The sequence below is a fragment of the Pieris rapae genome, chromosome 3 (genome assembly GCF_905147795.1).
Source record: "Pieris rapae chromosome 3, ilPieRapa1.1, whole genome shotgun sequence".
Classification (NCBI taxonomy): Eukaryota; Metazoa; Arthropoda; class Insecta; order Lepidoptera; family Pieridae; genus Pieris; species Pieris rapae.
In genome coordinates, this window is record NC_059511.1 from 10,785,534 (window position 1) to 10,810,357 (window position 24,824).

Sequence of the window (24,824 nt, forward strand, 5' to 3'; positions counted from 1 at the left end):
TCGATACATCACTAAATAGTAGATTTTTAAATTTAAGTTGGCATTTGTAGAAATATGACACTGATGACACTGACGTTTGAATTTTGACAACCAACATAATTACAGATTTACCAGCTGAGCTTCAAATGCTAGGCTCAGTGTAAAATTGCTGAGTTTTATTAATTTTTATTATGGGCGACGAAGAATTAAATTCTAGTAAAACATGTGATAAAAAGAAACATAATGTTGTTATAATTGGGGCTGGTATGGCCGGCTTAGCCGCCGCCAATTACCTTATCAACAATGGCATGGAAGACTTTATCATAATAGAAGCAAGAAAACGCATCGGTGGTCGTATTATTTCAATACCTATGAAGAATCATAGAGTAGAATTAGGAGCAAATTGGATACATGGCGTTCTTGGTAATCCCATATATGAACTGGCCACAGCAAATGGACTTGTCAATATAATTAACGTACCGAAACCGCATAAGGTTATAGCAGCGACAGAGGATGGCAAGCAGGCACCTTTCAATGTTCTGCAGGAAATTCATGAAGCATATGTCTGTTTCTTGCGCAGGTGCGAAGAATACTTCTTGTGTCAGTATTTGCCTCCACCAGACATCAACAGTGTCGGTGAGCATATAAATCTAGAAGCTACAATATACTTAGAACGCTTGCCGTCGTCTGAAGAAAAGAAACTGCGTCGATTGATCTTCGATTGTCTTTTAAGAAGGGAAACATGTATATCTGGATGTAATTCTATGGATGAAATTGATCTCTCAGAACTTGGTAGTTATACAGAATTACAGGGTGGTAATATATTAATACCCTCTGGGTACAGTAGTATTTTACAATTGATGACAAAAAATATTCCTTCTGAAAAAATAATATCAAATTGCCCAGTGAAAAAAATTAACTGGAATTCAAATGGTAATTCTGATGATTTAGGAGAAGAATCTGAAGATTCAGATCAAACTGTGATAGAGGATGTTTCTAAGGCATCAAATAATCATAAGATAACTAAGTTGGAAGTTAATGTGGATGAAAAGCCAAAGAAGAGATCAAATTATGTAGAAGTACAATGTGACAATGGAGAAAGTTACTATGCTAATCATGTTATATGCACAATACCCTTAGGAGTGCTTAAAGATCATGCAGCAACATTATTTGTTCCTCAGTTACCACAGTACAAAAGGGAGTCAATAGAACGATTATTATTTACCCCAGTTGATAAAATTTTTTTAGAGTATGATAGACCTTTTCTTAATCCTGACATAACAGAAATTATGTTGTTATGGGATAACTCAGGTTCCCAAGAAAGTATGGCTGATTCATGGTACAAAAAGATCTATTCTTTTACTAAAGTAAGTGAGACCCTGTTGTTGGGTTGGGTTTCAGGTAAAGAGGCTGAATATATGGAAACTCTATCCATGGAAGAAGTAGGAATAACTTGTACTAAAATTTTGAGGAAATTTTTAAATGATCCCTTTGTCCCTGAACCAATATTATGTGTGTGGTAAGTTTATTTTACACATACATTAAATTTCTTACTAGTATTATATTATATAGTTGTGTGTTTTATTATCTTAGGAACTTACCATAAGTTATCTTAAGATAACACTAATTCGTTTATCAATAGTATCTGTTTTGCAAAACAAATAAATAATAATATAGTCATGTATGCAAAATCCAGTAACTTACAATTAGGGTTGGAGTAAATGTTTTTTTATTGAATTAACAATTGGTATAAATTAGGAATGTGACCAGCCTAGTTACATTTCATTATAAAACAATATTTTACTAGAATTTAATGATCCGGTTTAGGCAAGGTTTGGTTTGGTGTTTTAAGAGTAATATATATAGGCATCAAATAATAATTTCAGCACAAGTTGGAACAAGCAGCCTTACACAAGAGGTGCATATACTGCCATAGCAGTAGGTGCAAGTCAAAGCGACATTGAGAGCTTAGCACAACCTTTGTTTAGGAATGCAAGAGATAAAAAGGTATAAATTATTTGTATCACCATGAAAAAATCTAATAGTAGGAACTGAAATATAGCTCATAACAGACAGAAATGATTGTACATTTCACAATAATTATATTGATTTACGTATCATATTATTATGGGTGATTAAGATATTATTGAGTATAAACACAAAAATTGATGAGGGCACAAAATATAAAAAAATTAGACAGGCAAAGTTGTGGGTAACAACTAGTATTCAAATAAAACTGTTTTAATCAATTTAAAAAAAAACTGATAAACCCTCTGGCCACACCAATGTGTGTCATAAGATTAAATCCACTAAACATTTTTAAATTAATTATCAGCAAATGAATTCTACAACTTTTAGGTGAATTTTTAATCTAATTTTAAAAACTTGATAATGTCAGCAATGTAATCATCAAAATAATCTAGAAGCGATAAAATAAATTAAGGAAATATTTATTTTTGGTCTTTCACCAATTTTTATGAAACTTTATAGACATAAACTGTTATATTTACAAATAGTTCTGAATTTATTTTTGACTCTAACACATTTATTATATTTATTTTCTTCAAATGAATATAATTAAGTGTTAAATCATGTTGACATTTCCCATTTTACAGCCAGTATTACTGTTTGCGGGCGAACATACACACAGCAGCTTTTATTCCACTGTGCATGGAGCTTTTTTGTCTGGTCAAACTGCAGCAAAAAGGGTGTTGAACCCAGATATGTCTGGTGAGAATGAATTAGAATGTCCTGGTTCAGCAGATTTGCAAGCTTGGATACAAGGCATTCAGATAAACGGGTAATATTACTTTTAGAGAATGCCAGTTACAATTTACATAACCTGTGACTGTGAATTTTTAATGCAGTCAATCAGAAAAATTATCTGTTAAGTATTTGCAATTTTAAACTCGCACAAATAATAAAATTTATTGGCAGATATAATTAAGATACTGGCAAGCTAATAAGTACATAAGCTTTTGTTGGGCAAAAGCACCTACATGACAATGGCAGCAGGCCTGTTATAATTTATATAGACTCTGTAGAATGTGATAGTAATTAATATTTATTTAGGATAACAGAAGGGAGGGTGGTAGCTTGTAGATAACCACTAGAGAACGCAATACTTATTTTTTTTTACTATGACAAATGAATTGGAATACAACAATTAAAGGATTGTGACAATTTTCTAATGAATTACTTAAATTTTTTTCTGCTTATGCATTGAAGTTGTTTTTATTGTAATGATGCTTGGCAATTTTTTTCTTGGGTTGTAATAAATGATTTGATGTTTCAGATTACAAGCTTAATTTATTTATTGTTGTTTTTAATGAAGTATGTTGACATTGGTTTTTAAATATAAATGAATTTCTTATTATATTGTAGTGGAAATTTACAGTTTTATATCAGTGCAATGTTTTGTATAGCTTTATTATTCATAGCTTTTCTATGATTAAAAAATTGTTGATAATTACAACATGTACCATATATATTGAAAGTAACTAACTGATTATTTCAAGGCAATCGAAAGTATGTGTAGTGTTTATGATTTTTTTCTGGACATATTTGTTTTTTTTTATATGTAATAAGAGACTTCAATGTTAATAACTTACAAGTCTTGATGATGCATTGCAATGTTTAAATTTAATAAGATTTCCATCTTATATTAAGAAGTATTTTACTCACCCAAAGTGTTTCAGACTGTACAGTGCATACCAAAGTTTCATATGATAATGGCATAACAAGTTTTTGGAATCAATGTAGTATTATATATTTTTCTTAATTGGAAGTGTTTGAACATAAAATGGTAAAGGAATTGTAAATAAACGAAATTGTTAGAATAATGTTCTGAATTTTTTCAAGTTAACCTGCAATTCATTGTTCTAGTCAGGTGCAGGTTTTTTATTGCTTAAATAAAATCATTGAAACATTGTTTTTTGTTTTATTGCTGCTGTTTAACAAGTAATAGGATAAGAAATTTACTACTTAAGGGGGTACAGTATAAAAAGTAATTTATAAAATTATTCCTTTATTTCAAAAATAACATAATAATGTAAAACAACCTCAATAAACAGGTTTTAGCACCATAAAAATAATACTATTCCAGTACAAAAAACAGTAATTTGTAATAAATATATCATATTAACAATAATTATGTTTAAAAAAATCTAATTACAAATACTAAACTTGTATAAAGAGTTTGCGGCCTCCACTTAAAATACAGTATATAGAAATATATTATTATTAAAAGACATTATGTTTTACCACATATTGCGATAATGTACATACACTGTATATTTGAAGCTTTTTGCTTACATGCTTTGACATTTAATGTTTGTCTTATATAATGATGGCAAGCACAGTAATTAATGTTAGTTTACTTTCACCAAAAATTTTTTAATTTTGTTAAAAATAAATGTTATATATTTTGTACGTTAATATATTATAATTGAGTTTTTAATGATTTGACAAAATAATGATAAAGACAAAATATTTATAATCAGATCAAAGCCAAGCTGGTAAATTTACCAAACTTGCATGCATGCTTGCAAAATAAATGCTTTATTTAAACTCAATGGAATGTTATTGGAATTCTTAGTTGACATTACTAATTAAAATGTCTACGAAAATTTAAAGCTACCATAAAATAATTATGACAATTGAGTATTCTTGTAGCACCTGTTATTTTTAACAGTGAATTATGCAGCATTAGCGTACAACATGTAATTCTATTGTAGAATTTTTTTTTGAAACCAATGGTGAAAGATTTTTCTCCATTTCTTGACTCAATTCATGCCATGCACATTTTCCAATTAAAGGTACTTCCTCAAGTGGTGGTCGGAATACAACTAACAAGGTTAAGCAACAACCATGTGCTGAAGGGTCAGCCTCTACATTAAAAAGACCTAGAGGTCTATGTTGCGCCACATCTGCACCAAACATTTCAACCATAAACCTACGTAATGTAGAATGAACACTTTTAGCTGGATTTACTTCGCATGTAGGGAAGTGTAAGGCACTTTTCTCACTCAGTAAAACATGCATTCTATTTGTACTTCGTTTTTTTATTAGGACAATAAGTCTCAACAAATCTTTTGTGTGTGGTATTGGGGCAGGTAAAATGTTTTTATGCCAGGACTCACCAGGCAAACTATCTTTATACATTTTAGCTCTTTCAATTAAATGCAATACATCATTTGCTCGCAATGTTATCTCATCTAGATTTGCAATCCATTTAGCCTGTAATGATTCCTTATCTGCTCTGGCAGGAGTTTTTAGTTCCCCTCCAACCACTTTTCCTGTCAAAACAAATCTATACCAAGTACCACCAGCAGTTTCAACTACAAGCAGAGTTTCTGGTTTGCAATGGAGCCCAGTCTCTTCCAAAACTTCTCTAGCTGCAGCTTGTATTATTGTTTCATCTTTTTCCATACGTCCTGCAGGTAGATACCACTTACCTGCGCAGCTTTCTTTGGCCTCTTGCATCATCAAAATCTCGTTTTTCTCATTTAATATGACGCAGGCGACAACGTAAGTAACATTGCTCCCGAGAATAGGTTTAAAATTCGATGGAGTCGTCGGAGTTATACCTTGAGATTCAGCAACAGAATTTTGATCAGCGATAGTAAAGTCGCAAAAGTCGTTCTCTTCGCCCTCAAGGCCTAAACCTTCTAAGAGTTTATTAATATTCAAGTCGACTTGGCGCGACATAGTTACCCACTTAGATAATTCTTGACAAATTTTCGATTAAAATATACAGTTAGCCTCGAAGCATTTTTGAAGTACAAAACAATTTGTTATTATAATGTTTTTAGATATTATGTTTCTGTTACCTATTGAATGGAAATTATTAAGATAACAAAATTCAAATTAGCTTCGATGTGACGTTTAGTGTACACTACGGCAAGCGCCAAGCACAGACCAATGATGTCATTTGCCAGCTGGCAGCTCCTGCAGAATGTTCCCCTCACAACCAACGTCAAATACCCCTAAATATTGCTTAATGTAAAATGTATAAAGCGTGCGTGGAAAAATTTTTGTATCCCCTAAATTAATGTACTTCCTTAAAACCAGGTAAAACCTCCAAGTTGGCATCACTATTCACTGGCGTAAGAAGTAACATACTTTATATATGTATAGTAAATTTAAAAAAATAAAAATAACATTAAAGTAGTGACTCCATCGATCTGCTAACTTATCTAGTCATATTCTGTGTATCAAAAACTATCAGTAAATATTTAATAAAAAATACGTCTCATCTGGTTATCAGATCGGTGAAGGACGACCTCCCACGGGCTCTTAGACATACCTAGAATTTGGTGACGATCAGGATTCAGGGGGCTTAGTCTAGGTGCTATAACAGTTATAGTATGTAGTATTTTTAGTATGTGGAAAAAAAAATCGCCATGTTCGAGTCGACAAATTGAGTTTTAGGTGCAAAATTTAATACATATTCGATATAATATACATATAATATGTTATCATCGAATAATGTTGTATCTTATTATAGGTATTTTCAATTTTGATGAGTTGAAAGGTGTTGACAGTTGACTGCTGTCAACTCTGTTTCTGTTTTGTATTGTGCATTGGATTGGGTACATAATACATAATACATAGTATATACTGCATTGTTCAATGTTCATCAAAATTGTTCATGTTTTCATATTTTTGTCGGTGTGACATAATTTATTATTTTTGGGAATAAATTTTTAGTAATTTGTTTTTTTAGATAATATGATACATAGTTAAACATTATTTGTCTACCATGACATTAAAAGATGAAGATTTAAAGGAGCAAACCAAAAGGTTACGTTTCAAAAATGTTAGCCAAACATTTTCGGCAGAACTTGGAGATAGGCCCATGAAGGAGACTAGACTTGGTAAAGAAAATAATTTCATGATAAACATTCTTACTCTAGATCATAATAAGGTTAATAATTACCTTAGATATATCTTACGATAACTTATGAACTTTCAGATGACGATAAGAGAGCTTCCTTATTCACATTTCTGCATGTAGAACTTACAAGAGGCTATTTCTTAGAACATGATGAGGAAAGGTTCTCAGCACGACGTGAAAAAGTCTATTCTTTCATAAAAATACCGCAAGAGCTTGAGAAGTTTATGGCGTATGGGTTCTTTCAATGTGCTGACTCTCTACTCTTTATTTATACGTTTCTTCCGTTACGATTTATTTTGGCCTTTTGGTCATTTTTGGATAGATTATTTAGGAGATGTTTTGGGTAAGATTTGAACTTCCTAATACATAATAATAATATTTTATGATGTGTCAAATAGTATGAGCATAAAATATATCCTTTTCAAACTATCATATGTATTTTTGGGAAAGACAGAAGGATTTGTTGTGCTCAAGTTGACAGCAGCTAATCTACAATTTAATTTTAGGTTCTATTCAAATTCACGATCCAGCATTCTCAAGCCAGCTGAAACATGTGATGTACTTAAAGGATTTATTTTATTAGTATGTAGTATTCTCATGTGTTACATAGACACAAATATGATGTATCACCTTGTGAAGAGTCAAAGTGTAATGAAATTGTATATTTTCTACAATATGTTAGAAGTTGGTGACAGATTATTCTCAGCATTTGGACAAGACACAATAGATGCACTGTTTTGGACTGCAACAGAACCAAGAGATAGAAAAAGAGAGCACTTAGGTGTAATCCCACACCTAATATTTGCTATGATCTATGTGTGTATCCTTTTAAAAATTCCTATTATGTATCGGTTGTACTTATTTAATACAGTTTTTCCTGAATATAACAATTGCATAAAGCTTTAAGTAACCCTAGGTTCCACTTTAAAGTAATATAGGTACGCATTGCAGTATTTTAACTGTCTACAATTTGAATTAGATAAGATATAAAATATTACAAGTCATGGTAAATAAAACTATTATTATTTTAATTTTTTATGTAAAAAATCCTTAAATTGTATCAGTTCTTCACAGTTTGTTAGTGCTGTTTCAAGCAACAACACTAAATGTGGCCTTTAATTCAAACAATAAGAGCCTTCTCATCATAATGATGTCAAACAATGTAAGTTGATGTCATGAATTAGATCATAATGGGAAATGCTGACGGCCATGTTAATTTGTTAATGCATGATAATTTCGGCATTTGTCATTATTTAGATTATTAGGGCATACAAATTTATGTATTTTGCATTTCTAGCATTAAGTTGAAAAGGATGTCTGGAGTTTCATTAAAGTAAAAAATATTTTTGGTTACACCTTTTTACCTGAAACTCAAGATTATATTTAAAGTTTGTTTGCATGTTTAGTAAATGTGTCAATATATTTAGAAATATATTTGGGAGAGGTAATGTAATGCTAAAAAATAATTGAATAATTGAAACCATACAAATTCAGTATTTCCCATATTATTAAAATAAAATTTACTATGAATAAATACTGTTTATTTTGTATAAATCAATTATATATTTAAAACTTTCAGTTTGTGGAACTAAAAGGTAGCGTATTCAAGAAATTTGACAAAAACAACTTATTCCAAGTGTCTTGTAGTGATGTGAGAGAGAGGTTACATCTCTCCGTCTTGTTGTTTATTGTTGTTCTTCAAACAATGAAGGAATATGTGTGGAAGGAGGAACGTTTTTGGATCCTAGCACCGGACTGTGTCCTGGTTTTGACATTTGAAGTCATTATTGACTGGGTGAAGCATGCTTTTATTACAAGGTATGCTTTTTATAATAACTTAATAAGAAAAGTTATTTTAATCATACAATTAAAATAATGGAGAACTGACTATAGACAATTATTTTTGCCTCATATGTAGTGTCCCACAAAACACAGTCTTTAATAGAATAAATGAAAACAATGTTTTTAAACATTTGATTCATATATTTAGCATATATATTATATATGTTATATAAACTGTTAATTAGTTATAATTATAAGATCATGTAACATAAAATGTTTGAAATAGCATAATTTGCTCTTCACTCACTAGCCGTTTCTTAAGTACCAATAGTTTTGATGTTGCTCGACTCCAGCTCCATTATGGACAACCTAAATCATTGAGTTTGCACATTTCAGGTTTAATGAGATACCGTTTGGTGTGTACCGCGAGTATACAGTGAGTTTGGCTTACGATGTGGCCCAGACTCGGCAGAAATATGCGTTTAGCGATCACTCGGACCTGGTGGCCCGAAGGATGGGGTTCATACCACTCCCTTTGGGGGTTGTTATTACGAGGGTACTGGTGCATGCCGTAAAGGTTGACGGGTGAGTATTTTGTGTAAGAAAATTCGATTTTTTATTTTCTGTCCGTTGTATAATCCGTCGGTTATTTGCTAAAACAATTTTTTTTATGTTTGTTTATAATTAGGAGATTGTATATTTACCAAGTTGTCTATAAAAATTTGGCCGTTAGAATTTTTAGTGAAATTATTTTGAATTGGAAAAACATTTCGTTCACTTGTTATTGAAATAAAATAACGGTAATTTACGTAAAGATTTAAAAAAATCACGGTTGCCGTTGATCATCTTAGAGAAAAAGAAGTGTTGTGAGTTTCGAATTGCTACAGTTTAAGGCCTCTTTTGTTTCGTTGACAACAATATTACTATATATAGTATTATTTATAACTATAGTAAGACTATCTTGATACTCCATATAAAATTTAAAAAAAAAATTCTTGAATACAGGACGCCATGTTGATTCTATGCGGCACTTTAAACTTATTGTATGTAATTCGAGACACTATAATTCCATACTGTTAAAAACTTACAAATGGGTGTTAGATTTTTTATAATGCTAGTGTTCTGCAGTTTGGATACCTTTTGGGTCCTGATCTTTCTGTTTGGAATTGATCTTAGCTTTCTCCATCCATTTCATCCCAAAAACTATGTCGTCAGCTCATCACTTTTGTGGTCTTCATAAGTTATTTTTTATGACAAGTATAATATAAGCACAAAATAAAAAATACAATAAATTTTGCCATAGTAAAGAAGAGCATAATCCTTTTAAGAATTCAATTCAATCAATTCTTAAAAGGCCGGAAACGCAGCCGCGAGCACTCAGGCATTGAGTGGCGGCATGTGCGGCAGTATCACTTAACATCAGATGAGCGTCCCGTTTGACCCCTGGCCTATGAAAAACAGTTACAAAAGTTTTGATGGTTTTAAAAAAACCAACTGAAAGAGACCCAAACCCAGGTCATGGATTTAATATTAAGGAATTTTAATACTTTTCAGGTTCGCAGCAGTTTTTCTAATATTTGTGGCGTATTTGTGCCTCATAACTGTGAGGGTGTTAATATCTATTGTAATATTGGGGAAAGCCTGCGACCTGATCACTTTACACCAGAGCGACAGAGGTGACAGTCAGCAGACAACACCTAAACGGTAATATTTTATAATTGAATATTTTTTATTTAAATTTACATAACAGTATAACACTATATTCCTGATTTTTTTTATTAACTAGCTGCTTCCGTCATCTTTATTTCTCCTTAATAAGATGTTCATTTTTAATCAAATTAAAATAATTTATTAATTCTTTACACTGATGATGAAGATATTATATTAAATGCTTCTAATTTCACACTGCGGAACAGAAGAGATGAACTGGCAATAAACTCTCCGTCATTATTTTTAATTGCTAAGTTTTTTGTAAGGAGTTGCAACCATTCCGCCATATTCCACATGACATCTTAAGTAAAAAACAATAATAAAATAAATTAAAAACAGATTTGTCTTCTTATCAGCAGGAGGCAAATAGGAGCACACACTGACATTCTCATGGGAACAACTCAATTAAACGTTTTCGTAAAAAAAAATAAGTCGGAAGTATGAAGTTTTGTGTATTTCAAAATTTATATTTATATAATTTCAGAGAGTTTAAAGACTTCAAAGAGGTGTACACACACAAGGTGACAGACAACGAACCGCCAGACCGGAAACGACTTAAGTTTTTAGTTCCCGCTGGTGATATTGTGAGTATTCGTTGTATAAGTTGACAATCTAAGCCAATATCAAAAACCACTAAACCGATTTGGATGTTCCTTAATAGAAATTTTATTTTAATATTCTCGATTTAACTTTTAGTTTCTGATAAATTTGTGGCCAAATTCACACCCTTAGAAACTTGATTATAGAAGTGTTGCCAATGTGATTTTTTTTCTTATATAATTAGTATTTTTATTTAATAAAACGTACTCTAAATAATGTTTTAGAAAACCGAACCCCGGGTGGACTCTACGGGGGCAGCGGCCATTTTCTCAAACAGTGCGATCGATTTGAACGGGGTGTGTTATCTAAACGATAGTCTAAACGATAACGTCAAGCACGAGCCCGAATACGATAACGAATTGGTAAGTACGTAACGTGTAGTACGTACGTTACGTATAGTAAGTAGTATTGTAGTGAACAGTTTGAATTTGTTTTAATAATTTTCTATCTGTCTATTTTCCTAGTATACGTCAAAACATTTCTGTAAAAAAAATATTATACGTAAAAATTTTGTTTGGAACTAAACGTAAAAGGAAAGGTCATTTAAAAGACCGGTAACGCACTTGCCTTCTAACAGACTATTTAGCGGTGTCTCTTTTATTTATTTGCAAAGCGATAGAGACAAAACATCCCTACGTTTGCAGGTTGAAGTGAGCCGTAGCGCGCCAGATATAAATAAATCTTCGCCAAATGAGGTGGAGGTGGAAAGGGATACCTCCCCTGATGCAGAGGGACTCAGGAGAAGAGCCGAGTCGGAGCCAAATCTTGCTACGACCGATGATGATGATAAGTCATAGGTGATGAAAATACAGGGAGTCGGCTATATCGATATTTTTTTCGCCAAAATGTATTTTGTTATTATCATAAATAGCAAACCCAATTATTGATTTAGCTAATTATCAATTTTGACAGATTATGTTAACGTACAAACGTTATGACAATTTTCGTATGCTTTTAAATTGGTCTCTAGACCCTGACTATAGACAATAAAATACGATGTTTACGCCACAGACTATCAAACAATTTTGCTGATTTTTAATCTACCCTATGTTGAAGTCGAAATCTTTAGTTTTCGTTTCTTTTAGTTTTAATGTCAGCGCCATTGTTTTATAGGTCAAGAATGTGAGGTTTAACATCTTTTGACAGTATTCTATTGACATTGACAATTCTATGAACATTGTGTTAAATATGTATGAATTTTTTTCTGTGTTTGTCAGCGGTATAATAGGCTATTTGACTGTATGAAAAACTGTTTTTGAGTAATTATTAACAAACGTTGACAGTTGAATTACGATTACTACGATTTACGAGCCGGCAACGCACTTGCGAGGCTTCTAGCAATTTTTGAAAATAAAACTTGTTAAAGTCGGTCAAAACTGTGGAACTCGTTACCATGGTAACCATTATTTTAATCCTGTCAAATAGCCTATTCAAAGGTGCCTAGAATAAATTCCGAATTTACGATTGGTGTAAAAACGTTTAAATTATAGTCAAGGCCGTCCTCTCTGTTGCTTGATTAGATAATTTATTTAAATACAATTAAGTCGTGATTATCAGCCCGTACAATGCTGACATTTTTATGTTCCTATAACATATAACAAATGGGGATAAAACTCTCTATACACCAATAAGCTGGCAGATTATTTTATGGCAATAGTTTTAACTTTATGCCAGTTTCAAGTAAAAGGCTGGCAGGTTCTACTTGTGTAATTTTTTTCGTTAGGAGCGCGGGGTTTTGTATATCAATGTTTTTTCGTATTAAATTTCACAAATGTTGACACATTTTTCCCTTTGGTCCCATTTATAATGGAAACCTGTGCCTGTACTTCTCTTCTTTTGGTCTTTCCTTTAGCCGTTAGTCTCGTGCAGCTGTCCCGTGCTAGATGCACCAACTCTTCTGCAGTCGCAATTCTCGTTTCTTTACGATGCAATTACTGTTCTTGTACCAACACGCCTTTACCTATTCTATGGAGATCACGTGATTATTTTTAGGACGCGTGACCAAGGAACGCCCAGATTGTTTGATGTTCTGCATTTTCTGCAAATCTCCTGGTCAATTGGCTGCAGTCCCATAAAAACACATCTTTGAGTGGTGCAGCCACCACATAAGTCTTATTAATATGATGAAAGTACATACATATATGCGCTATATCTGATTTTTAAGGATTGGTAAGCACAGACCGATGTGATAAACGAAATGACGGAGAAATTTGTCAGTCCTGCATGTAATTTTTGTAAACTTAGCTATAAAGATTCATAAAAAAATCAGTTAAAAACTGTTAAATAAAGTATTTTAGCTCCGTCGACTTCACAAATTAAAGACGTAAACCGCCTAAATGAAAAACCTATATGAATCATCTTAGTTTTTCAATAATGGTCGCTCGATTGCTTTGTCAAATGGTGGACCTATCGTTGTCTCTTTTCCTCACAGTGAAGACAATATGATAGAATGAGACAACTCTATAATCTTTCTGTAGTGTTTATCCTAAGGGCGGTTTTTAAAATGTTTAGGAATAATTTGTGTTTTAATTGCTGTGGGAATATTAGCCATTTACAATGTTTGAAACGTATGTAAGTAGGTTTATATTGAAAGATATAAATTTCCCTAGTCGAATAGTTTAATTGGTGCGAGATTTAATATATTGGTTGTATACATTTGGAGTTTTGTATTTTTAAGTAATAAGGGTTGACATTTATTCGCGGAATTTGATGACATTTATTAAATTTAATTGGCCTGGTAATGTAGTACAAAAATTCTTTTGGCATTATGTTTAGTTGATATAATTAAATTATGGTGCAAAATTCCTTTATTCCTCCCGTATTTTTCCTTTAAGAGTTTAGTCCTTTTAGTTCGTTAATTAAAAACCGCGCGTTTGTATTTTTGAAAATAAGTATTTATTAAATTGAATTATTGTAAATACAAATAAATATACATACGTTTATAGTTCTGTGTTTTCTTTTCAAATGTAGTGGCTTTTTCATGAGTATGTACTAACAAATAAAATGATTGCAGTGCCATCTAGTGGACATTTTATTAACATGGTTAAATAAGGCGAGGTAAGATTAGAAATTGATCTTGAGCTTGGCGCCATCTGTTGTAAGTAAATAACGAATAAAGTTAAAGCGTACGACCAATAGATGTCGGGATTAGTGTCAAGAGTGCATACATAAAAATTATTTTTAACGATTATATTTAATTCATGATACATTTCATTAATTAATAATAATGCGTCATGCAGTTTTAATTAACCTTAAATTCTTCTAATTTCAAACATGTTCAGTTAATACGAGTTTTCTAGATTGGATTTTCGTGCCAATATAAATTTTTCTTTACCTAAAATTAACTCGGTAATTTGTAGTTGGCACCTGTATTAGAACTTTAAGAGTATTTTTGTTTCTGTTATATTTTCGTGTTCAATAAATAAGACGAGGAATATTTTATATTTCGCCGCAAATAAATAAAAAGCATGTTACAAGTTTTCAACAATTTGTATTTTTTGCACCTTAGGTGATTTTTATATTAAATAAAAATTTCTTTTTCCTCTTATATACACATTAAATCAAAACATAGTCAGTGTATTTACAAATATATTAAATAGAATTTAGTAAAAATTAGAGAAATTTAACAATACCTAAAATTATTCTTATCACTATCTATAATAGAACATCAACAACATTTTTCACTCTGGCGAACGCACAAGATAAGACTAATGTGTAATAACAGTATAGGAAATTCGTACAAATTCACAAAAGTGTGAACACCGTAAAGCATTAAAATATCGCCAAAGGCTAGAGAGACGAGACGTATATTGCCTTCACATTACGAGTTAATTTCTCCCAACATTTCTTAGAATGACAGCAGCTCTATATCGGCAGCACCGCAAGACTCAATACTTAACAATGAAAAGTTCTGTCACCTTAACTCCACAGACTCTGTAAAAAGTAGATTGCAAGACCCAATTCAACTCCGTACATCGATAACTTTAACGCGATGTAACAATACATAAAATGTTAGAATTTAGTCTTTTCCGTTTCAATAGTCACACATTTAATTTGTTTACACGTTTAAAAATACCTACCTACGCTAGCCTTGTCTAAGAGACTTCGTCTCATCTACAATAGTAAAAACAGTATAAACTTTAGAGCCACACTTAACAAAAGCTAACAAGAGGTGAATCGCGAACTATTTGCGGTAGCCTTAACTTTCCCAAACGAAGAAAAAACAGCTCGTTCTATTGTTCTATTAGCGTTGGCATAGTTAGTATTATTATTGTCAGTTGTTTTTAATTCGAAACGCCCAAACTCGAGTCTAAAAGGCCCACCCTGTTTGATCTTCAGAATGACGATTTTTAAATGTATGTGATGCATATATATAATTTAGAACACTCTTAAACAACCATTAAGAAAAGGCAATTATTTGTGCTCGTTCAACACTTATGTAGTCTAAGTTTGTGTGTGTCGTAAGTTCCACGTGCAAACACGTAACGCCTATGATCCAGTGTAAACTTCAACACCAAAAAATTTAGTATAGCTACGTATTAAGAATCTTATGAGTATTATAAATAAGGGCCTTTTAATGTAAATAATTAATAATGATTAAGAGATCATAATTTAAATCCTACTCTATTAACTTTGCTAGATTAGTCTAATTACTTTAATAAAACATGCCACTGGGAATAAGACGGTAAGTTGAAATATACGAAACGACAGAGTATTGAGCAAATTTAGTTAAATTAAATCTTGAGCAAAGAAAGATTGACAGATTGTCGAAAACAAATCTAAAGTCGGAAACTACAGATCCGCAGTTAGGATACAGAATACTTTCACACCCATAACTACGACTAGAAAATCGAAACGAACTTCATGTAAAATTATTACTTAACAACAGTCATGTTACTTACTACTAAAAATCAGCCGTGGCACGCAGTAAAGTTAATGAATGGCACTGTTTCACGTTAGTTTCAAGTACAAGAACATTATAAAATCACTTATATCTAAACAATTAACGCACGAAAAGGTAGTGTTACAAAATGTTTGACCGGATAACAGTACAACATCAATATGTGCTAGTTAAATGATCCGAACTGAGTGACCAACACTCGATCACCGTACACTATCGTATAGTCATCACCTATCACTCACTGAACACGTTTCGATGCGCGAGACCTCAGTTATAAATCTTATCTACTGAAGCTAAAACAAGAGAAGGATATGTGTTCGCACTGCACCGGCTTCTGTCTCCTCCCGGTGCGTACTAGTCACATTAGGCCATTTCTTACAATTTGTTCCCAGTCTATTTCATTCAATTATCCTATCTAATCCAAATAAATACATCGAGTTGATCATTACCTATCGCAATAATTACAAATATGTATAAAAAGATATATATATATAAATTTCAATGAATTTACAAATGTTAATAAAGCTTCGTTAAAGACGATTTTACACCTAGGCGATGAAATTATTTGATAACTTCAACGTGAAAAATATTAATAGTTCAATTTTGTGGCGAGGGGGGATCGGGCATATCACCTGCGCCGTAGGGCGAAGGCGCGACGCTCGCCGGCGACGTCGTCGCCACGGTCACCGTCGCCGTGGTCACGGTCGCTGTGGTCACAGTTGCAGTCGCCGGAGTGGCGACGGCGCGGGGCTAGAGCGGCGCGTGAGAGTGGTCATGAGGTCCGCCGCGTTCGCGCTTCAACCGCTGCTTGAGGTGAACCTTCGCGTGCCGCTTTTTCTCATCGGATCGTGCGAACTTGCGGCCGCACACGTCACATGCGAACGGTTTCTCGCCCGTGTGCGTGCGGACATGGGTCGTGAGGTGGTCCGACCGGCTGAATGATCTCATGCAGATGCGGCACTGGAAGGGCTTCTGACCCGTGTGTATCCTAATGTGCCGCGTCAGCTCATCCGAACGGGAGAAGCGGCGGTCGCAGCCTTCGACGGGGCAGGCGTACGGCCGTTCGTGGACCGGGGTCTTGCTCGGCCTGTTGGGATACTTGCGCGGTTTAACGGGCATCAGGCGCAGTGGCTGCGCGCTCTGCTGGTAGACCTGGGAGAGAATCTCGTGACCCTTGCTCGTGGAAGGATTGTACTCGGCGAGTTGGACTGGCCTGTCCGAAACGGGACTCGGGTAGGGCTCGCGTTTTGGAAGTCCTGATGGCCCGGGCGTAGGCTGCGGCACGCTGGCGTACTCTTGTGTTTCCCAGGTGTGCTGCTGCTGTGGTTGCGGCTGCGGTGGTGGCCGATACTCGCAATGTTGTGGAGGGCACGGCTGTGGCGGGCAATAGGCCTGCGGTTGGCATTCGGGCGGAAGGAGCTCGACGCGCTCCTCGTACTCCTGCTGGAAGTACTTGTCGACGCTGCCGGGCCCCGGGCCAGACGGCAGCAGCCACTGTAATGGTGGCGAGGGGGCGCGTTTAGCACCCATGGGGGGCCCATATAATGAGGCACTAGCACTTGATGCATTACTGGCGTCTTCTGCGCGTGTGCCAGGAGATAGAGACGATTCATGCTTGTGGCGTCGTGGCGAACATCCTAGTGATAACTCATCGCCTGGTAATGTACCTGCAACAACAGATACAACTATTAATATACTTCATTATAATATATTTTTAATCGGTATATTTATGCCAACAAAAAAAAGAAGAGATTTTATTACGGTTGTTCTTTCAGGGACAAAAACTAAATTTGCTTCAAGTATGAAGCTGGATATAAATATTTACGGAGTATTTCATTTGACAAAAAAACCAGACAATATTTATTGACAACTTATTGTGAACCTTAATTCTCATTGAAACTAATTTGAAAAAAAAAAATCATAGTGTGTTGTTATAACGTCTCTAAATACAAGTAAAGATTTATACTTATTAAAAAATATATTATATAAAAAATATTAAAAACATGTTGCCGAAGATCTGAACTAGATTTATCATGCAGACTTGTTTAGTGATATTTTTATTATATTGTTAAAGTATTATTATAAATGATTTTTCAATGATTTACAAATCATTAAATAATGAATAAAATATAGTAATTCCTTCTGATTAACACATGCTGTTTTTGTAATGAAATGTACACTGTGTTTTTTTGTAATTCTATAAAAATATTTTTCGATAGGTATCACTTAAAAAATATTCTTTATATTCACCTCCTGGTTTGGATTAAATTAGTTTATAAACATATTTCGATACTTTAAAATAATTCTTGTAAAATGAAAAATACTTAAAATCAGCTTTTATTTAATTTTTAATATTTTACATAATTATCATGAAAGTATTTGAAATTATCAGAAACATTTAATTTGTTAACAAAACAATTTTATAGTAATATTATTTTTTTAAACTGCTACGTTTTTAATTATTTGAAATTTAATAATTCTCGTAACATTTAAGCTTTCGCGTGTTCATTATGAAACTAACAAAGTCGCGCAACGGAAGGCAAGCTCAGATAAAGACGGAAATTGATATCGTTTATCACAATTTTTGTAACTATCCATTGTTATTATTACCTTATAATCAAAAATCCTTTTATCCAATTAAAAAATATTATCATCTGGTAAACAATATAAATCCCGGAAAGATTAATATTTTTAAGTGCGTCGATATTTAATGCTTAAAACGTTATGAAGAAGTTATAATAATTCGTATCGTTATCTGCAATAAAATGTCAATATTATCTGTAATTCGAACCTTTACGAAAGATTTTGACAGAATGAAATAAAACATGGGCTTTATCGCTTATGAAATTGAAAGCTTTATTATTATGTGCTTAAAGTAATTGTGTAATTTGAGTTAGCGAATATTTAAATTATTTTTATATTTATTTCTCATTTGGAATCCAAATAGCAATCCTAATAGTATTAAATAATCCGTCGGTCAGAGACGCGACGTTACCGTGTCGAATACTCCTGCAATCAAACTGATCCAACTTTCCATTTCACTCACAACACAATTAACACTGCACTAAACGGCGTTGTTTATTTACAACGTTATCGGGACATTCCGCCTACAACCCGTACACACCTGATATAAGCGGGGGTTCCAGCAGACTCGGAAAGAACGCGGGCAAGTCAGACGTCGCTACGGGAGTGTTGAGATCGCCTTGTGAGCCTGACGTTGAAGTGGACACGGGCTTGAGGGCGCAATCGAAGCCTAGGGCTCCTACGTCCGCGAGGGACAGGAGATGAGCGCCGGCTGGAGGCTCGCAGTCGGTGCCCATCCCGTCCGGGACCACCTGCTCCTCGGCCCAAGGGCCCAACGGGATTACGAACAGCGCCAGCGTGAATGCGTCGTTTCACGCGGCCTCTGCGAAAGGGACTGGCGCCGCGCGACCCCGCACCGCGGTTTTATCAATGGACCACCGGTCCTCTCGTGCCAAATCAGCGCTCGCTACGCTTAATCCAGCGGTATTACGATATAACAGCGCTCTATAAAGCTTGTATCAAGCGCTTTTTTTGGGCGCAAAAAAGTTTATTTTGTTAGTTTATTGCAAATATATTGCGTTAAACAATTAAAAACAAAATACATAACAAAAAAATATGTGCTGTTAAAACATGAAGTTGGGTATATGATTAAAAACTATTGTTTTAAAAGATATTCCGTTTATATAATATGAAAAGTAAAAAAAAATATTTATTGAAATATTCAGCGCTACATCGCTTTAATAGTGTAAGATACAGCGCGTTTAGCACTGAAAGCGTTGCTCGGAGTGCACCGGTCCCATATTCGGTAGCGGCGCGCGCAGCCTAGCCAATGGCGAGGCGGCAGTCTGACGTCACCACCCGTCCCGCCCATCCTCGCCCGACTCCCACCGCCCAGTGAAGCCTTCTATGAATCGCGTGCCTCCGTTGCCCGACATTGACAATGAATGCTGCACGTTTAGTTCAATAACGTCCGTCTGTTTATTTACACGATTGAAATGCACCGTTTTATTCTCAGCTTAAACGAATGTAGATAACGGTACAATATTATATTTAAATTACCATATAGGTAATATAAAATGTTTAGATGTAAGATATAAAATAGGATTAGTTTAATTAATGTAAAAATCATAGACACAAGAACAGTTTCTTCCCGTTAATAGAGTACAAGTAGTGTTTTTAAAAAACCCTTAATAAAAATATTATTTTAAAAGTTTCGTACGCTAATTATAAACGATTTTTTTATTATTCTGATTTTATATGATCTCTGCACTGACACAATTTAACGACTAAAGGGATTTTTAACATAGAGGCCGTTCAAGTACCTATTACGTACCTAAGCAGTAAGCACTATATGGATTGATATTATTTGGTGATTACGTCAACAGTAATTATTTACACATATTACCCACACATTGTCTATGCTAGAATACCAAATGCATTTTCGAGGATTCCTCCAAAAAATTGATACTTTTATGTACTATATAAAAGTATCAATTATTATTAGTATTTATACTTTTACTTTTGCTTACAATGTACTCCACATTGCAGTAAATCTGCTTAATACTTGAACGACCACGTATGCAAAAAATTTTTAGTTAATTAGTTTTAAATGACTTATAAATCTCAATTTAGCCTATATCGTTGTTAAATTGTGTCATTGTGCATAAAAAATTATAATTTTATTCTGGGAGTAAATTGTTTTGTCATACAATCATTTAACTAATTTAATAAGTAAAAAATATAATTGTTGTCAATTCTAATATACCTAATAACTAACTTTAAAATTTAATAAATTATAATTATAAAAAAGGGCACGTCAATAATGAGCTTTTTAAATATTTTCATTATAACTAATTAAAATTTATCAAACCATAAAATTCTGGTCCCGTATTGAGAATAATATCAAAGTTTCCTATACCGCAAGTTTATAACTCTTTTGAATTATTCGACTAGACGTCCGTCTAGTCAGTATCAGTTACTTTTTATTTTAATTTGGTTAGATATTTTAAAGATAGCTATTTTAAAGATGGAGCTATTTAATTTTGTTTAAAATTGTGGTAATCGAAGTGAAACTTCTTTAGGCGCATGAGAGTAACATTTTACGCAACGTCACGAAGATATGCAGCGTTTTTGTCGAAGAAAAGGGAGAGTGCGATTGAGACCGATTGAAAGAGAGTGAGAGAGTGAGAAAGGGAAATCGAGAAATTTTACGAAACTAATACGGATATGGATATAGTTAAATTAGAAATTTATATTTCAGATTTCTGGTTCGTAATCATTTGTTTTTACTAATAGGCAAGTAGGTGATTAGACTTTTGTACCTGACACACGCCGTTGGCTTCCTCACGGTGTTTTCGTTCACCGTTCTAGAGAGAGCTAAGCGCACATAGGCAGAAAGTCAATTAGACAGTGTTCGACCTACGATCCCAGGAATGAGAGTCATTCGCGAAGAAGAGGCCATTATTTCAACACTTGCCATATTTGTCTGTATTGCCTGTAGATTGTGGCAACTACATAATTTAATGTCTAATAAGTTAACGACCAATTTGAGTTCGGATAGAGAACTGAGAAAGAAACGCAGTCTTTCCCAAACAGCTAAGGTGGTAATCGTTAACATTTAAAAAATAACCTTGTCTCGTACACATTTCTTGTGGTAAACAAGTTGAAATTGACTTAATGAAAACTGCTAATAAAAAAGCGTTTAGCATGCAAATAACTCATTATATGGAAGTGTGACTGACGCCTACGAACAATCACGGCTTAGGGTGACCATATAGGGGAGCTAGGCTGGCTTCATAGGCCGTATGTACATGATTTAATATGATATAAATTCATGAATCATAATTTGGATTAGTATGCCATACATTCGACAGATGATTTAAGAGGTTAAGGGGAAATTAATGGAATGTGCAAAGAACAGATCCAAATGGAAAGTAATAGGTAATATTATTATAAATTTGACCCATTGGTGCCGACGATATAGTTAGAATATTTAGAACTATTGATATTAAGAACACTACCGATCTTTGGGGTATTTCTGTAAAAATAATTAGTAGCATAATTGATATAATTGCCCCCCATCTAGCTATAATTTTCAACAATTGTATCGAAAGTGGGGAGTTTCCCGATCTTATGAAACATAGTAAAGTAATTCCTTTATTTAAAGCAGGTAATATGTCCGACCCCAGTAACTTTAGACCTATTTCCGTACTACCTACCTGTAGTAAAATCTTTGAAAAAACTATATTAAATCAACTTGTAAGTCATTTTAACGCAAACAAATTATTACACAATAATCAGTTCGGTTTTACCAAGGGTCGCTCGACAGCCGATGCCGGCGTTGAGTTATATAGATATATAGTTAAGGCTTGGGAGGAGTCGCATGACGCCTTAGGTGTTTTCTGCGACTTATCCAAAGCATTTGATTGTGTCCAACACGAGACCTTAATCGGGAAACTCCGCCACTATGGCATCAAGAATACCGCACTGAATCTTCTGACTTCATACTTACATGGTAGAACTCAGAAGGTCGAAGTGAATGGTAAGAGGTCCTCTGGGTCGGCAGTGGATATGGGGGTACCACAGGGCTCAATTCTTGGCCCTTTCCTCTTTCTTGTTTATATAAATGATCTACCTTTCATGGTAGAGAAAAAACATCAGATAGTTTTGTTTGCAGATGATACGTCCTTGATTTTTAAAATCAAAAGACAAATAACCAATTTTGACGATGTGAACAACGCTCTCTCTTCGATTGTCCATTGGTTTAGTATGAATAACCTTCTGCTTAATGCTAAGAAAACGAAATGCATTAAATTTTGTGCAAGAAATGCGAGGGTTATGGGTACTAGACCAACTATAAATAATGAAGAATTGAATCTGGATGATACAACTGTATTTCTTGGGATCACCTTGGATTCAAAACTTCAGTGGTCCCCTCATATCAACGGATTGGCGAAGAGACTTAGTTCTGCAGCTTACGCGGTTAAAAAAATTCGCTCACTGACTGATGTCGATACAGCTAAACTTGTTTATTTTAGTTACTTTCACAGCCTAATGACTTATGGCTTATTGTTATGGGGTCACGCTGCTGATGTCGAATCTGTTTTCATTCTGCAGAAGAGGGCTATTCGTGCAATCTATAATTTAAAATGTAGGGAATCTCTCAGAGATAAATTCAAGGAAATTAATATACTTACCTTTCCCTCGCAATATATTTATGAAAATATTATGTTTGTATACAAAAATAGTGATAAATATACTAGATTAGAACATACGCACAATGTCAATACTCGGAACAAACGCAGGCTGCAATTTCCCCGTACTAGACTGTGTAAAGTTAGTAATTCTTTTTTGGGGAAAGGGATTCTCTTCTTTAATAAAATCCCAGAGGCTCTTTTATCTCTGCCTTTTAATAAATTTAAGAAATGTATTAAAGAAAAGCTGTGTAAAAAGGCTTACTATAAAGTTATTGATTATCTAGTTGATAAAAGGGCCTGGGACTAGTGCTGGGCAGGCTGCCTCTAATTAATTTGATATATTTGTTTTAAATATTGTTTGATGATTTGCTTTTTTAAAAGAGTACCGAGAGTTTTTTACGCCGGCTTTTTCTCTCGGCCTACACCCTCTGTCTTTGCCGATGAGTAGGGATGCCTACAAGTTTGAATTGATTGACGTGGAATAAGTGATACCTAGAAGATCTTATGTTCCAAAATAAACGTATTTTATTTTATTTTTTTTAAATAGGTTACCCATGTGGTCCTGGAGCTGGTGGCTAACTGGCAGGCCTCGGAGCAGAGAGGTCGCTTTGTAGAATCACCGTTCTATTAGTAAAATGTATTTTTAGACTAGAAGATTCACTTGTAAGCCATGTAACTCTGATGTCTGTTTCTCTCGCTGAGATTTTATGTTTTTATATGAAAATTCGATATTAAAATGATGTTATACGAGCAATTAATCACTGTTACTTAAGCTATCAAAATAGATCCCATGTATGTCTATTGCCTTAATAGTGGGTCTATTACTAATTGGTTGGCTCTGTCAATATGTGTTCGATGCATAATTATTATCAACTTAAGTACCCGTGTGGGCGTGGCGAGCGATAACTAATAAATTGTGTTTATCGAGAAATTACTCTGAAGGTAATTAGTCATGGCGTGGTGCGGAAATGGTTTGAGATCTTGTAAGAATCTAGCGACTGCTTTATTGATAATTTCTCAGTGTAACATTTAGCCAAAAGTTAGTGCTAAGTGGTAAGTATTTATTTTTCTTCGCTGCGATAATTGGGATAGGCTGTCGGCGTGTCTCCAGAGCTGAGTGCAGTGGCCGCAGGCTAAAGTCCTGATTGTGGACATCGTTAAAAGTATATTTCATCAGATATACGAAGATAATACAGCGTTTCGTAGCTGAACGCCATTTTCCCGTCATCTTTTGCATTGATTTTATTTGCAAGGCGTTACCTTGATTTTTATACCTCAGACATTTTTCTTCACTGCACAGGTTTGGGTTTTCAACGTACGATTTCAAAGTATACCTCTCAGAACTGATGTCCAATATTATGGTGGGTTTTTTGCCTGACTTCTTAGATTTTTCTATATACATTACATTCTTTCAATGTTTTCTTCAAATCACGAGTACGGGATTTAAACGTACAAAATGAATTATCTTGACAGGCTCAATACCATGAAACAATAATAAACACTTTGAAACTTGTTATGAAAGTATAAATTATACTAAATTAATTTACACTTTCTATTCAAGTCAAAAACCTACCACGGTTTTGATTCGCGTTTGTTTGCCAATGTTATATTCTCGGTGCTATTAAATTTTAGTTAAAAGGCAGAAAAACGAATCATAATTCGATCAGAAAGTTAATATTATATTGTAAAGTTAAAACAGTTTTGATAAATATACTTAGAAGGCTTTTTAAACTGT

The 24,824-nt window shown here is 33.9% G+C and overlaps 4 protein-coding genes across 5 annotated transcripts in view; 2 read left to right on the top strand and 2 right to left on the bottom strand.

Moving 5' to 3' along the window:
- The first annotated feature begins 85 nt into the window (after positions 1–85).
- Positions 86–3,909, top strand: LOC110998286 (peroxisomal N(1)-acetyl-spermine/spermidine oxidase). The gene is made up of 4 exons (XM_022266842.2): positions 86–1,498; positions 1,866–1,986; positions 2,595–2,779; positions 2,917–3,909. Exons 1-4 carry the CDS (start codon positions 171–173, stop codon positions 2,924–2,926), a joined length of 1,644 nt encoding a protein of 547 aa, XP_022122534.1. The 5' UTR covers positions 86–170; the 3' UTR covers positions 2,927–3,909.
- Positions 3,910–3,989: 80 nt separating this feature from the next.
- On the bottom strand, positions 3,990–5,898 carry LOC110998304 (8-oxo-dGDP phosphatase NUDT18). The gene has a single exon (XM_022266860.2). It carries the CDS (start codon positions 5,686–5,688, stop codon positions 4,687–4,689), a length of 1,002 nt encoding a protein of 333 aa, XP_022122552.2. The 5' UTR covers positions 5,689–5,898; the 3' UTR covers positions 3,990–4,686.
- A 680-nt stretch (positions 5,899–6,578) lies between these two features.
- LOC110998285 (protein TAPT1 homolog) lies at positions 6,579–13,913 on the top strand. The gene is made up of 10 exons (XM_022266841.2): positions 6,579–6,857; positions 6,956–7,220; positions 7,384–7,697; positions 7,942–8,039; positions 8,457–8,695; positions 9,056–9,244; positions 10,214–10,363; positions 10,854–10,953; positions 11,194–11,331; positions 11,614–13,913. Exons 1-10 carry the CDS (start codon positions 6,743–6,745, stop codon positions 11,764–11,766), a joined length of 1,761 nt encoding a protein of 586 aa, XP_022122533.1. The 5' UTR covers positions 6,579–6,742; the 3' UTR covers positions 11,767–13,913.
- A 603-nt stretch (positions 13,914–14,516) lies between these two features.
- The window catches only part of LOC110998303 (early growth response protein 3), a 39,848-nt gene continuing 29,540 nt past the window's right edge, over positions 14,517–24,824 (bottom strand). Inside the window, exons 1-2 of one of the 2 annotated variants that reach the window (XM_022266859.2) lie at positions 18,994–19,280; positions 14,517–17,536 (exon numbers count right to left, since the gene is read on the bottom strand). In XM_022266859.2, coding sequence (XP_022122551.2) covers positions 16,620–17,536; positions 18,994–19,189 — 1,113 coding nt within the window. In that variant the 5' untranslated portion in view covers positions 19,190–19,280 and the 3' untranslated portion in view covers positions 14,517–16,619. Of the gene's footprint in view, positions 17,537–18,993; positions 19,281–24,824 lie in introns of those variants that run through there. The other variant, XM_022266858.2, reaches the window with a different exon arrangement.

What these genes read in the sequence shown, in the direction of transcription:
- LOC110998304 (XM_022266860.2), bottom strand. Translation starts at nt 5,688, where the DNA reads ATGTCGCGCCAAGTCGACTTGAATATTAATAAACTCTTAGAAGGTTTA.
- LOC110998286 (XM_022266842.2), top strand. Translation starts at nt 171, where the DNA reads ATGGGCGACGAAGAATTAAATTCTAGTAAAACATGTGATAAAAAGAAA. An exon ending in GAACCAATATTATGTGTGTG is followed by an intron (nt 1,499 to 1,865) that starts GTAAGTTTATTT and finishes TAATAATTTCAG; the next exon opens with CACAAGTTGGAACAAGCAGC. An exon ending in GGAATGCAAGAGATAAAAAG is followed by an intron (nt 1,987 to 2,594) that starts GTATAAATTATT and finishes CCCATTTTACAG; the next exon opens with CCAGTATTACTGTTTGCGGG.
- LOC110998285 (XM_022266841.2), top strand. Translation starts at nt 6,743, where the DNA reads ATGACATTAAAAGATGAAGATTTAAAGGAGCAAACCAAAAGGTTACGT. An exon ending in TCATAATGATGTCAAACAAT is followed by an intron (nt 8,040 to 8,456) that starts GTAAGTTGATGT and finishes TAAAACTTTCAG; the next exon opens with TTTGTGGAACTAAAAGGTAG. An exon ending in CAGCAGACAACACCTAAACG is followed by an intron (nt 10,364 to 10,853) that starts GTAATATTTTAT and finishes ATATAATTTCAG; the next exon opens with AGAGTTTAAAGACTTCAAAG.